Source organism: Myotis lucifugus, unplaced genomic scaffold, assembly GCF_000147115.1.
Source record: "Myotis lucifugus unplaced genomic scaffold, Myoluc2.0 scaffold_318, whole genome shotgun sequence".
NCBI lineage: Eukaryota > Metazoa > Chordata > Mammalia > Chiroptera > Vespertilionidae > Myotis > Myotis lucifugus.
The window spans coordinates 314481-327552 of NW_005871366.1; the positions used below are offsets into that span (position 1 = coordinate 314481).

The following is a 13072-nucleotide window of genomic DNA, read 5'->3' on the forward strand; positions in this document are numbered from 1 at the left end:
GACCAAGTGGCCAATATCTATAATAATAAAAGCGTAATATGCTAATTAGACCAGATGTCCTTCTGGCCGTCCTTCCTTCCAGACAAAGCCATGGTAGGCGGGGGCTGAGCAGCAGAGGCCCATGGCTGCCGCAGGGCTGAGGCAGAGGCGGCTGCGGCGGTGGCGGGCGGGGGCGAGAGGGGGGTAAGGCTCTTGCTCGAATTTCGTGCATCGGGCCTCTATTGATAAAATTGTAAAAAGCATTCTCTGTTTATACAACATAAACAGGACAATTAATTCTTAGTTAACAGAATTATCTAAGGTTGAGCTACAAATGAGCCCTTTGCATTTAGGAAACAAAGAGCTTTGATCCTAAACTGGAAGTTCTGGAGAACTTAATTCTGAGGTTAGCATCAATACAGTGAATCCAAGGGCCAGTTTCTCTGTTCAGTTTCTAGAAGGATCTTGCACTACAATACTTTAAATGGGAAGAAACTCCATTACCAAGTGAAATATGACTGTTAGCCGAAACCGGTTTGGCTCAGTGGATAGAGCGTCGGCCTGCGGACTGAAAGGTCCCGGGTTCGATTCCGGTCGGGGGCATGTGCCTGGGTTGCGGGCACATCCCCAGTGGGAGATGTGCAGGAGGCAGCTGGTCGATGTTTCTCTCTCATCGATGTTTCTAACTCTCTATCTCTCTCCCTTCCTCTCTGTAAAAAATCAATAAAATATATTTAAAAAAAAAAAAAGAGGCTTTTCTATGTCCTAGTCATTGCTTCATTTAAAAAAAAAAAAAAAAAAAGAAATATGACTGTTAACGTTGGCAAACATATATAAGTTACTTTGATAGTTATATGTCTGCTCTTGCTATGTTTCTATGCCTAACATTTACTTAGAAAATGTCATCATTGTATGTTGGTACATGTAATTAAGGCTAGTTCCAAGTGTGCCTTTGATGCAGAGGTTCGTGAGAGGAAGGCTTTATTTATTAGTGTAATTCATTCTATATCATAATTTGTAGCATGATAGGTTCTCAAAGAGAAAAGAAGTTATCTAAAGGGAGTGATTATTTAGGGGTTTTTTTTCTCCTAAAGAGTTTCATTTAAAAAAATACATTTTTGTTTGTTCTTCCATGTAGGTTTGCATGTGTTATTAAGCAAAAGTGAAGTGGCATATAAATTTCCAGAGCTCCTACCTCTAGTAAGTAGTACTAACTTTAAAAGTAAATGCCTATTTATTATGCTTCGTGTATTTGAAATCATTTTGAAACAAAGTTTATTAGTCAAGGTTCTCCAGAGAAACAGAATCAATAAAGAGAGAAAAAGAAGAGTGTGTGTATGCGTGCTCACGTGTTTATGTATGGAGAGAGGAAGAGACAGAGAATGATTTATTGTAAGGAATTGGCTCATGCAGTTATGAGGTCTGGCAAGTCTGAAATATGGCTGCAGAGCAGTTTGACAGGCCAGGCCAGATTTCCCAACTTTGATATTGCAGTCTGAGGCCCAAAGGCAGTCTGGAAGCAGAATTTCTTCATGTTTGGGGGGACCTCAGTCTTTTATCTTAAAACCTTCAGCTAATTGGATGAGGCCCACCCCCTGTTATGAAGAATAATCTGCTTTATTCAAAGACTACTGACTTAAATATTAATCACATCTACAAAATAGCTTCAGATAAACATCTAGACTGGTCTTAAAAAACTGGGTACCATGGCATAGCCAAGCTGACATAAAATTAACCATCACACAAACATACTTTGAAAGAATTTTAACTTGTGTTTTATTTAAAACTTCAATCTCTATCAAACAGTATTCTTCAGCGTTTAGACCTTTGTGTTTTTGTTTTTGTATATACAGAGTGAACTTAGCCCACCCATGTTGATAGAACACCCTCTTAGATGTCTTGTTTTATGTGCCCAAGTACATGCAGGAATGTGGAGAAGAAATGGGTTCTCTCTAGTAAACCAGGTAAGTGTCTTAATTCTATGGAGATTTTTCAATTCATTCCTTGGCTTCTGTGAAGGATGTAATTTTCAGTGTACTTAGTCATTAAAAGTTGTACCTATATTAAAATTATTTGAGAAGATAAATTTGTTAAACCAAAAAAGTTTTAAAACTTTTATCTATACTTTGTCAAGAAACAATATTAAGGTAGGAATGCACTTTTCTTGATTCTTTACTTGCAATCATTTTTAGGACAAAATTAGATATTTAAAAAAATAAAAATTCAGATTTTATCTACTTAAATTAGGTTTAAAGATAAAATTTCTGTTAGTATAACTCCAAAATTGAGGTTTTAATTTTTAAACCTCACCAAGGCTTGATATAGGTTGGCCCTCCCCCCCCCCTTCTTAGCTATGAACCTTATAGAAATAACTTTGTTGAGAAATTCAGAAAGTTGGATCCAAAATGTGAACCATGGAGTGACCACTGTAATATGGAAATTTTTAATTCATTAATCTTTATCAAGAGTATTGTTGCAGAAATCACATTGTGTGCGCATGCACACTTGCCCAAAACCCATTTGCTCTTTCGGAATGTGGGGAGAGGATGGAGCTGCACAAACGAAAACCTATTTACCCAATATAATCAATTTTTTTTTTTAGATTTATTACTACCATAATGTGAAATGCAGACGTGAATGTTTGACAAGGATATAATAATGCTTCAGGTAATGAATTAAAAGCATTACACTTAAAGGTATGAGGAGTATTTTTTTTCTTGTTAATTCCATAGAACCCAAACACTTATAATAGCTCCCAGATCTATAACTCTAGCCTAGCCCCATCTACTAAACTCCAAACTTATATGACTAATGGGCTATAGAACATTTCCATCGAGATTTTGGACACATTTCAGATTTAACATGAACATATTCAAAATATAACTCTGACTTCCTCTATACCTTCTTCATCTCTTGGGTTTTCTACCTTGGTGAAATGTTCAACTATCATATAATTGTTAAAGTAAGAAACCTGAAAGCTATCCTTTCTTCGTTTTTCTCTGGCTAAAAACCCAACCCCTTAAATTGATTTCCAAGAACTGTGATACTTAACTATGTTAAAACTCCCTGAATTTGCCATGAGGGAACCCTGAAATAAAACTTTAGAATTGAATCCAGAGGGATACAATTAATTCAAAGCATTAAGAGAAAAGAGAACATAAAATCCACATTATTCTGATGTATGGATTTAGGGGTTTGTTTTGTTCTGTTTTACTAGCTTAGATTCCTGCTCACACTTAAAGCTACCACAAGTAGGGAATGGGGTTAAATGGGTTTCCATCTTTTATTGGGATTGGTAAACAAGTAAGCAGCTTTCTCTTGTACAAACCAAAATATTTTTCACTAATTATTTAATAGGGCTTTTGACCTTCCTCTTTTTCTTCATCTAAAAAAAAAAAAAAAAAAAGACAGGTGTCTCCATGATGGATCCAAATCATTTCCTGATGATAATGCTCAGTCGCTTTGAACTTTATCAGATTTTCAGTACTCCAGACTATGGAAAAAGACTTAGTTCTGAAATTACCCATAAGGTAAGAGTATGTTTCATGAGACCACAACACATCATTAAAGAAACAGCTTTCTTTTTTTAATGTTAATCATTGAAATAATACAGTATCTTTATTCTTATCTCTGAACTTTATTCCCCCACCACTTGTTACAGGATGTAGTCCAGCAAAACAATACTCTAATAGAAGAAATGCTGTACCTCATTATAATGCTGGTTGGTAAGTTTGAATTGTTTTGAGACATTTGTAAATGATATTGGCTATTGTGGTAGCATATAGTTCAGAGTTTCTAAACCATGTTTCTTTTGTTTGAGTAGTTACTCAGTTTTAGGGGAAGGAGATTTTTCTCCCTTCTGATTACTGTAATGGTGAGAATAACAACACTGTTGCTTCGGGAAAAAGAGAGTACAACTGCTGAAGCAGAATACAGTGAAAGATTCTTAGTGTTGGGGAGGGGGGAGGAGGAGAATTTAGCTAGCCAGAATAGGATAGTTAGGAGCTATTTACTGTTACTTTATATCTTAGCTATATTTCCCTCCATGGTTTGTGGTGCAAAAGTGACATATTGACTTCAGACATAACAGTTCCAAGTTAACAGAGACCTATAGCTAGTCGATGCAGATATCTTATTGCCTATATTTTCAGTCCTGTTGCCTCCATCTTTGCTATTCTTTTATTCTTTACCTTCTTCTACCTTCCCTGCTATTTCAGACTCTATACAGTCTATATCGCAGAGACTCCTGGCAACTGTCAGGAGGAGATACCAGTGAAGGAGGTATTAGAAGATGATATCTCATTTGCCACTAGATAGGACACAGAGGAAGGCTCTCCTTCCCTGCTACCATGTGGCAGGTGGCATGAAAGCAGTTCCCTAGACTACTGGTACAACTATTGCTGTACCAAGTCTTTACTATATCTAATCCCGTCCTACCTTCTGATTCTGTTCTTTCAAAATGGCAACCAAAGTTCTTGCCACTGTCTAAAACCTTCACTCACCAGTTGTTCCTGAGACTCAAAAGTACAATTGGAAGCTCCTCTCCCCTAACTCGTTGCTAGGCCAGTCATTGCTTTTCCATTGTACAGAAAGAAAAATATATTGTGTTGTGTGAATTATAAGTATATGTCACATAAGTCTTGTATTTATGTTAAATGTGTGTGTATGAGTATACTTTTTCATTGTTAACAGGAGAGAGATTTAGTCCTGGAGTTGGACAGGTAAACGCTACAGATGAAATTAAGCGAGAGATTATCCATCAGTTGAGCATCAAACCTATGGCTCATAGTGAATTGGTAAAGTCTTTACCTGAAGATGTAAGTACCTACATTTTTAAAAAGAAAATTATAACAGTCTTTTCCTACCTATCAGTCTTAGTATTTATAGATTTACTTGTATATACCTTTTCCACAATTCGAGGACATGTATAACTCGAGTCACTCTTACTAGAAATAATCAGAAAAAGAGAATACTAGGGACTGGGAGTGGAAAGCAGCATAGGAATAGAATATTTTACAGTGAAGCTTTGAAAGAGGTAAGTAGCTAAAAAAAGTAAATCTAGTCCTTGGAAATGAATTTTTGTATATTATACAAAAATGATATCCATTAGAGGGAGGTTATTATAGGATCTTTAGTACAAAGTTGACACAGATAGAGTATTTTGAAGAAGGGAGTGAGAAAAACCTACTCAGCTGTGTTGAGTAAACTAACATTTTCCAGAACCTTTTCCTTCTGAAGATTCCTTAGTGAACCATTTCTCTTTTTAGTGAATGTAAAATGGTAATTCACATGGGCTTTCATAGGTTAATTATAATGATTTTCCCTCCCAGGATCGTAAGTGCTAAGCCACCTATTTTTCAGCCATGGGCTTTTTAGAAACCCCAAACTTAAAGTTGGGAAAGGACTTAATTTTCATTGAGTCTTTTCAAAATGTTTTTCCAAATTTTAAATATAGATAGAAACTTTGAACTCTAGTTTCATTCTTCTAGGATTTAAACCTGTACTGCTGCATAGTAATCCTTCCTTTAAACTTTGCATTATGAAAACTTCTGAAGATATGTAAAAATAGAAAACATAAAGAACCCATCACTGGCTTCAACAGATGGCCAGTCTTGTTTTATCTTTACCCCAACCCCTCGTCCCTACACCCCACTGGATTATTTTGTAGAGATTTACCATTTCATCTATTAATAGAACTGTACATACCTAAACCAGTGGTTTTTAACCAGGGACGATTTTGACCCCAAGGGGACCTTTGGTACTCAGGCAGGGTATGTGTTGCTACAGGCATCCAGTGAGCATAGGCCAGGGATACTGCTTAACATTGTACAATATACAGGATATGTGCGTGCACACGTGTGAGCACGCGTGCGCGCGCGCGCGCACACACACACACACACACCATAACAAAGAATTAGCTGGTCCAAAGGTCAGAGTACCAATGTTGAGAAACTGATCTAAAAGAGAAGGGCTTTTAAGAAAATCTGTCTATATGTCATTAACACACCTGAAAGAAAACAACAATAATTATAATTTTTTAATATCCCTAAATATCGAGGTAAGATAAGATTTTATTGTTCTTTAGCCCTGGCCAGTGATGCTCAGTTGGTTGAGCATTGCTTATGCACTGAAAGGTTGCCGGTTCTATTCCTGGTCGGGGCACGTAGATACCCGGGTTGCTGGCTTGATCCCTGGTAGGGGGCATGCAGCAATTGATGTTATGTTTTTCTCTCTCCCTTCTTCTCTCTAAAAATCAATAAAAAATTTTATTGAGCCCTGGCTGGTTTGGCTCAGTGGATAGAGCATCAGCCTGCGGACTGAAGGGTCCCGGGTTCGATTCCGGTCAAGGGCACATGCCCGGGTTGCAGGCTTGATTCCCAGTGAGGGGCATGCAGGAGGCAGCCAATCAATGATTCTCTCATCGTTGATGTTTCTATCTATCCCTTCCTCTCTGAAATCAATAAAGATATATTTTTAAAAAAAATTTTATTGATCTTAAAAAGAAAATTAGTTGTACTTTTTAATGCAAGAAATGAATCCTGAGTTACTAGATAAAGCAATTAATTTCACTTAGACTTTAGAATGAGTAATAAAATTTAAAACAGCATTTTAAAAGTGAATATGCCTTGCAACTATTCTTACCAAACATTTTTCACCAGAAAATTCTTTATTCACAGTATTCTTAGTAACATTTTTACCATGAATGGGATATGATTTAGGAAATGTTGTTTTACTGAACATAGATAAGAAATTAGTATAGCCCTAACCGGTTTGGCTCAGCGGATAGAACGTCGGCCTGCGGACTCAAGGGTCCCAGGTTCGATTCCGGTCAAGGGCATGTACCTTGGTTGCAGGCATATCCCCAGTAGGGAGTGTGCAGGAGGCAGCTGATCGATGTTTCTCTCTCATCGATGTTTCTAACTCTCTATCCCTCTCCCTTCCTCTCTGTAAAAAATCAATAAAATATATTTTTTAAAAAAAGAAATTAGTATAACTACTTCACAAAACATTATAGTATTGTACATAAATTTTATTTAAATATTGTGTGTACTTTGTTTTCATTTAATTCCTTTTGAAAGCTGTCACCTTGATTCCCTATGGTAATGACTTCTTTTTCATTTGTTTCCTATACCGTTAGGAGAACAAGGAGACTGGCATGGAGAGTGTCATTGAAGCAGTTGCCCATTTCAAGTGAGTTTACTTTATATTTTTTCTCATTCATTTTTTTTATACATTCATTTTTTTTAGCGTGCTTCATTTGTTGGAACTGAGAATGATACTGTTGCCTTCAGAGAGTAACATTTCCAAATACATAATTCACAACTCTATTTCTCACTGACTTTTTATTATCTAGCCCTGTGCTCAGCAACTTAAAGTAGCGTTATGAAGATTTTCATTGTATTCAGAATAGGTGTTCACTGCTTTAGATAATTAAAATTAACCTGAGCAGGTGATCTAAGTAAATGCATTAAGCTTCCTTAAAATTGCTTTCATTGTTCCATTTGAATGTGCCACCTAAGCTGTGGAATGTCCTCTGAGTGCTGCCGTCTCTAGTGTCCAGTGTGTGGCCCAATCAGTAAACTAGTTTATCCCCTTAAGGTTGTGGAGGCAGTGTCTTAATCCTGCTTTTTCCTGGTTCCCCATCCCAATGGCAGTCTTTATTTTTGTCAATTATGAAGACAAGACACACTTTAAGAAAAAATATAAAATACATATATAGAAAATAATTATTTAAATCCTAAAATTGTACCTACTTTTTTCTACTGGTATTGCAGACATCTTTACATGTCAAAATATAGAAGTTAACATCACTTTTAATGGTGTTCTATTGTTTGGAGATGTCATTATGTGTGTAACCTATTCCCTGTTAGACTTTGAATTGTTGCCACTGCACCACCATCAGATTCACTTGTCCAATTAGGATAAACTCATTGTGGATATGCTAGATAAAACGGATGCATGTAAAGCGTGGAATGTAGATTGCCAATTTCACCCACAGAAAGGAGTACCAGCCCTAGCTGGTTTGGCTCAGTGGATAGAGCATCAGCCTGGGGACTGAAGGGTCCTGGGTTCGATTCCAGTCAAGGGCACTTGCCTGGGTTGCAGGCTCGATCCCCAGTAGGGGGCATGCAGGAGGCAGCCAATCAATGATTCTCTCTCATCATTGATGTTTCTGTCTCTGTCTCCCTCTCCCTTCCTCTCTGAAATCAATAAAGATATATATTTTTAAAAAGGTAAGGAGTACCAGCTTAACACTCACCAGCAATATTAACTGGTTTTTGTTATGTTGTTGTTTTTTTAATATCTTTTTATTGATTTCAGAGAGGAAGGGAGAGGAAGAGAGAGAGATAGAAACATCATTGATAAAAGAGAATCGTTGATTGGCTGCCTCCTGGGGATCGAGCCTGCAACCGGGCATGTGCTCTTGACTAGGCTCAAACCTGGGACCTCCTGGTTCATAGTTCGACACTCAACCACTGAGCCAAACCGGCTAGGGCCGTGGTCGGCAAACTGTGGCTCGCGAGCCGCATGTGGCTTTTTGGCCCCTTGAGTGTGGCTCTTCCTAAGCCTTAGGAGTACCCTAATTAAGTTAATAACAATGTACCTACCTATAAAAAATTTGGCTCTCAAAAGAAATTTCAATCGTTGTACTGTTGATATTTGGCTCTGTTGACTAATGAGTTTGCCGACCACTGGGCTAGGGCAATAGTTCTGATTTTTTATTCTGTTATCTAAGACTATCTCATGAATTAGTCATTAGTATGACTTCAGTAATAATATTTTAAGGACCTTTTTTTCCCCCTAGGAAACCTGGATTAACAGGAAGAGGCATGTATGAACTGAAACCAGAATGTGCCAAAGAGTTCAACTTATATTTCTATCACTTTTCAAGGGCAGAGCAGTCCAAGGTAATTGGAAAAATTAAAAGTGTACTGGGGAAGGGTTGAGTTGGGTTGTTTTCCTATTGTTTCAGTCTAAGCAAAATGTACTGCTTTTCACAGATTAAAAAGGGATACATTTTTATTGTAGGAAAGTTGGAAAATATAAAAAGATACAAACAAGAAAATACAGGTTATTTATAACACCACCTAACATTTTGGGTTTCCCCGCCCCCAGTGTTTTGTGATAGATATATAAGATCTATATGATTATATACATATCCACACACATATAACTGTATTTTATTGGCTTTTGAAGACAAATTGTCAACCTGTATTATAATCAGTTAGCTTCTTTTATACGCATTTCAGAATTGCTACAACTTAGCATTGCGCCTTTCCAGAGTGAGTTAGGAATTTTCCTAATTATTCTTAGCTAGTTAAATTTTGCCTTTTAGCAGTCTACTCTTAAAATACCTTTTCAAGAAATGGCGTTAAATAAAACTTAAACATGAAGTTTTTGTTTGGTTTTTGATGCATGTCATAGCATTCAAACCTAAATAGTTTTTGGTTGTACATGTTTCTCCTCCATTGTAAAGCAAAACAGAACCCATTGTGGGAGTGGGGGATTAACCTTGATATATCAATGGGGGGGATTGAAAAACTAAAGATAAAAATCTTCTAAAGTCAGAAGATAATATGACAAAGATTATGTCAGTAGTTTCAGATATTAGGCTGTTTTGTATTACTAATTCCCTGTCCAAATTACTTTTCTTTTATTAGGCAGAGGAAGCTCAACGGAAATTAAAAAGACAAAATAGGGAAGATACAGGTATTTTTAATTTTTCCAAAAATCTCATGTCAGTCTCTTAGTTATTAAAATAGTTTTCTGTTGACACTGATGTTTATCCTGGTGAAGTGGAAGATATAACTATAAGCTTCCCTAGTGAACATTCACAGGACTAATATATTAATATAGAAATATCTGTACTGAGTCATCTCTTGCTTAATGGTTTTATCTCAGGTTTTAAGAAATTTCTAGGGAAAAGAAAAGCTTTCCTTTGTACTGCTATTTATGAAGCTGTTTTTAGGCATTTGACTGTCCTTAAGGTAAAATATAGCTTTAAGATGCATGTTAATGAATAATTCTTTGAGTGAAGACTATCAAAAGTATCTAATAAAGAGATAGTTTTTTAAGCATGTTCTACAAAAGAAACCAATAATAACTTTATTTTCAGCACTTCCACCTCCAGTTTTGCCTCCATTCTGCCCTCTGTTTGCAAGCCTGGTTAACATTTTGCAGTCAGATGTCATGTTGTACATCATAAGAACAATACTGCACTGGGCTGTAGAACATAATGGATATGCCTGGTCTGAGTCCATGTTGCAAAGGGTAGGTTTGAAGACATTTATTATTTATATCTTTTGTAGTAAAAGCCAAAATACGTTTGTCAGTATCTGTACACAGAAAATTTAGGACAAATGTAGTGTTAGTTACCTTAATTTAAAATATATTGTTACTGCTTTTGTGTCTGCCAATAAAATACAAGCCTGACAGATTTTTTTTAGACCACATAGTTGTGATTATCTTGGTCCTGTTGGCCAATCTGCCTCTCATTGACTGGTCCTAATATAGCGTTTGCTGCCTGTCATTCAGGCTAACCTAGTTTTAGCACATCTGACAACCACAAGAGCCCTGTGTCTGAGGACAGGTACAAAGACACCACGCACATATATATCTGCTTCAAAAATTGGAAAGCATGGTAAGAGCAATAAAAATACTCGGTAAGAGCAAAAAAAAGGTAGAGTCAGTGTAGTAACATGTTTTCTTAGAAGTCTGGTAATTAATTTTTTGAGATATACTGAAGAACTCTGAATATCTTTATAAATTGTATGGTATTAGAGATAAAAGTATGTATCTTTCTGAGATGATTAAGATTTTTAGATACAGAAATTAAACTAGGTAGTATTGTAGACTAGATAATTACATGGTAGATGTTTGCAGCTATAATCATTTGGCCATTGATTCTTAGAAGATTTTTCAAGACTGTAGGGAAAGAATAAAACCAAAAATTATATGTTATTCGAGTTGCTGGTCACATATGGAAATAATTTTAACTTACCCTAAGCATTTGCAATTGAATTTTCTTCTTAGCTGAAATAGAAATTGTTCCCTTGCTTTATTACAAAATGAACCGTAAAGTTTGAATTTATAAAAATTAATACTTCGAATTGTTTTTTATTGCACTTAATCGTTGATAGTTTGATTTTTCTTTTTTTCAAAGTAAATTCTTTTTATTTCTGATAAAAATATGCACTTTTGTTTTACTAAAAGTTACAAAACCTATTTATTTGAGGTGTTACATTTAATTGGAATGGCACTACAAGAAGAAAAACAGCATTTGGAGAATGTCATGGAGGAGCATGTAGTAACATTTACCTTTGCTCAGAAGATATCAAGTATGTATACACTTTTTACTAAACTAACTCAAAATAGCAGTGATTTTAAATATGTAAGATAGCCTTTTATTTGATCTTATAGGAAATCCAAATTTGAATATATATTTGAGGCTATATATAATATTCATTTATGTAGTAAAGGTACTGTATCAGATCCTGATATATTTTTTATAAAGATATTTCGGCTCTATATATACTTAAAATATATGAATTTTCATTCATAAACAGGAAAATTAAATGAGTGTAGCACATACATTTTAAACTCTTAAGATATACTTTTAAAAACAAAGTATGCTATCAGGACTTCACTCTAAATTGTTGATGTTATTTTATAAAAATATATTGAAGACAATAAAGTTAGTTTTAAACGATTAGATTATTTTATATAAAGTAATGTGCGTCGGCTTGCGGACTGAAAGGTGCCAGGTTCGATTCCGGTCAAGGGCATGTACCTGGGTTGCGGGCACATCCCCAGTGGGAGATGTGCAGGAGGCAGCTGATCGATGTTTCTCTCTCATCGATGTTTCTAACTCTATCTCTCTCCCTTCCTCTCATTTTACCTCTAAAGAGAAGCTTTTTCTTTATAATTTTCAGAATAAGCAGTTGGTCTGATAATTACCTGCAGGGATGGCAATTGTGACTCTTTTTGCTTAGGGTCGTCTTTGTTTTCATCTTACTTGTGGGTTGTTCTTTATTCAGTGTTTTATAATCATATACCTACCACCTGGATTCAGTATATTTGCTTTTACATTTGCACACTTTTTTGAACCATTTATTTCAGACATCATACCATTTTACCTCTAAAGAGAAGCTTTTTCTTTATAATTTTCAGAATAAGCAGTTGGTCTGATAATTACCTGCAGGGATGGCAATTGTGACTCTTTTTGCTTAGGGTCGTCTTTGTTTTCATCTTACTTGTGGGTTGTTCTTTATTCAGTGTTTTATGGTCAGTTATCATCAGTATTCCTTTTGATCCTCAAACTGTGCCAAATTTGGTCAGTGGGAGTCTGTTCAGTTGGCTGCTTTGTCCTTTTGACCCAACCCGTTAATATCACGTTGCTTTTGGGTACAAAAGATGACTGCCCCAGGCTCATCTTGTGCTTTCTCTGCCCCCGACCACCATCCACCATTTGCTGAGGTGTTTAAATGCTGAGATGGTAAAATGGGAGTCTATGAATTCCCTGATTGCAAGGGATTATATTTATAACTTTGTTCAGTGTTGTGTTCTCTGCCATTTCCTCCTAAAAGATAATGACTGAGAATATCAGGTTCTACTGGGAGGTGGGCAGGAATAGTCCTGTGTGCTCATAGATCTCTATTTTCCCCCTTTGTGGAAGGAAGAGGGGAAACTGCCTCTTTTCACTGAAAACTATGGTCTTAGGTGCCAGCCTTTCCCTACTGTCCTCTGCCAGTATTTCTATGTATTAACATTGTCTTTTGTCTTCTTTATCACCAGTGTTTTTACTTTAAAATAACCACATAGAAAACTTTCTAATTTCATTAACTCATCTTTTGATGATCTCAGGTTCTCCCTCCCTGCCCTCCTCTCTTTTCTTCCTCTCAACAATCATTTTCTCTGAACATTCCTCATATTTCTCTTTAAACATTTCAAATAATTAAAACACATTATTTAAAGCCAGATCCCTAATCTCTAGCCACAGAATTTTAGGTCTGGAAAAATATGAAAGATCACATAGTTCAATCTCTTCTTTTAGGAAAGAGGAACAGTTTGCTAGAATGGTAACACTTAAATC

General features: G+C 36.1%; 1 protein-coding gene across 1 annotated transcript in view; it reads left to right on the forward strand.

The window, feature by feature from the left end:
- Positions 1-13072, forward strand: part of UBR2 (ubiquitin protein ligase E3 component n-recognin 2) — a 124980-nt gene that overhangs the window by 79934 nt on the left and 31974 nt on the right. The window contains 12 exon segments of the mRNA XM_006100547.3: positions 1118-1179; positions 1833-1943; positions 2582-2612; positions 2615-2646; positions 3387-3509; positions 3641-3704; positions 4672-4796; positions 7118-7170; positions 8786-8888; positions 9642-9690; positions 10097-10251; positions 11216-11318. Coding sequence (XP_006100609.1) covers positions 1118-1179; positions 1833-1943; positions 2582-2612; positions 2615-2646; positions 3387-3509; positions 3641-3704; positions 4672-4796; positions 7118-7170; positions 8786-8888; positions 9642-9690; positions 10097-10251; positions 11216-11318 — 1011 coding nt within the window.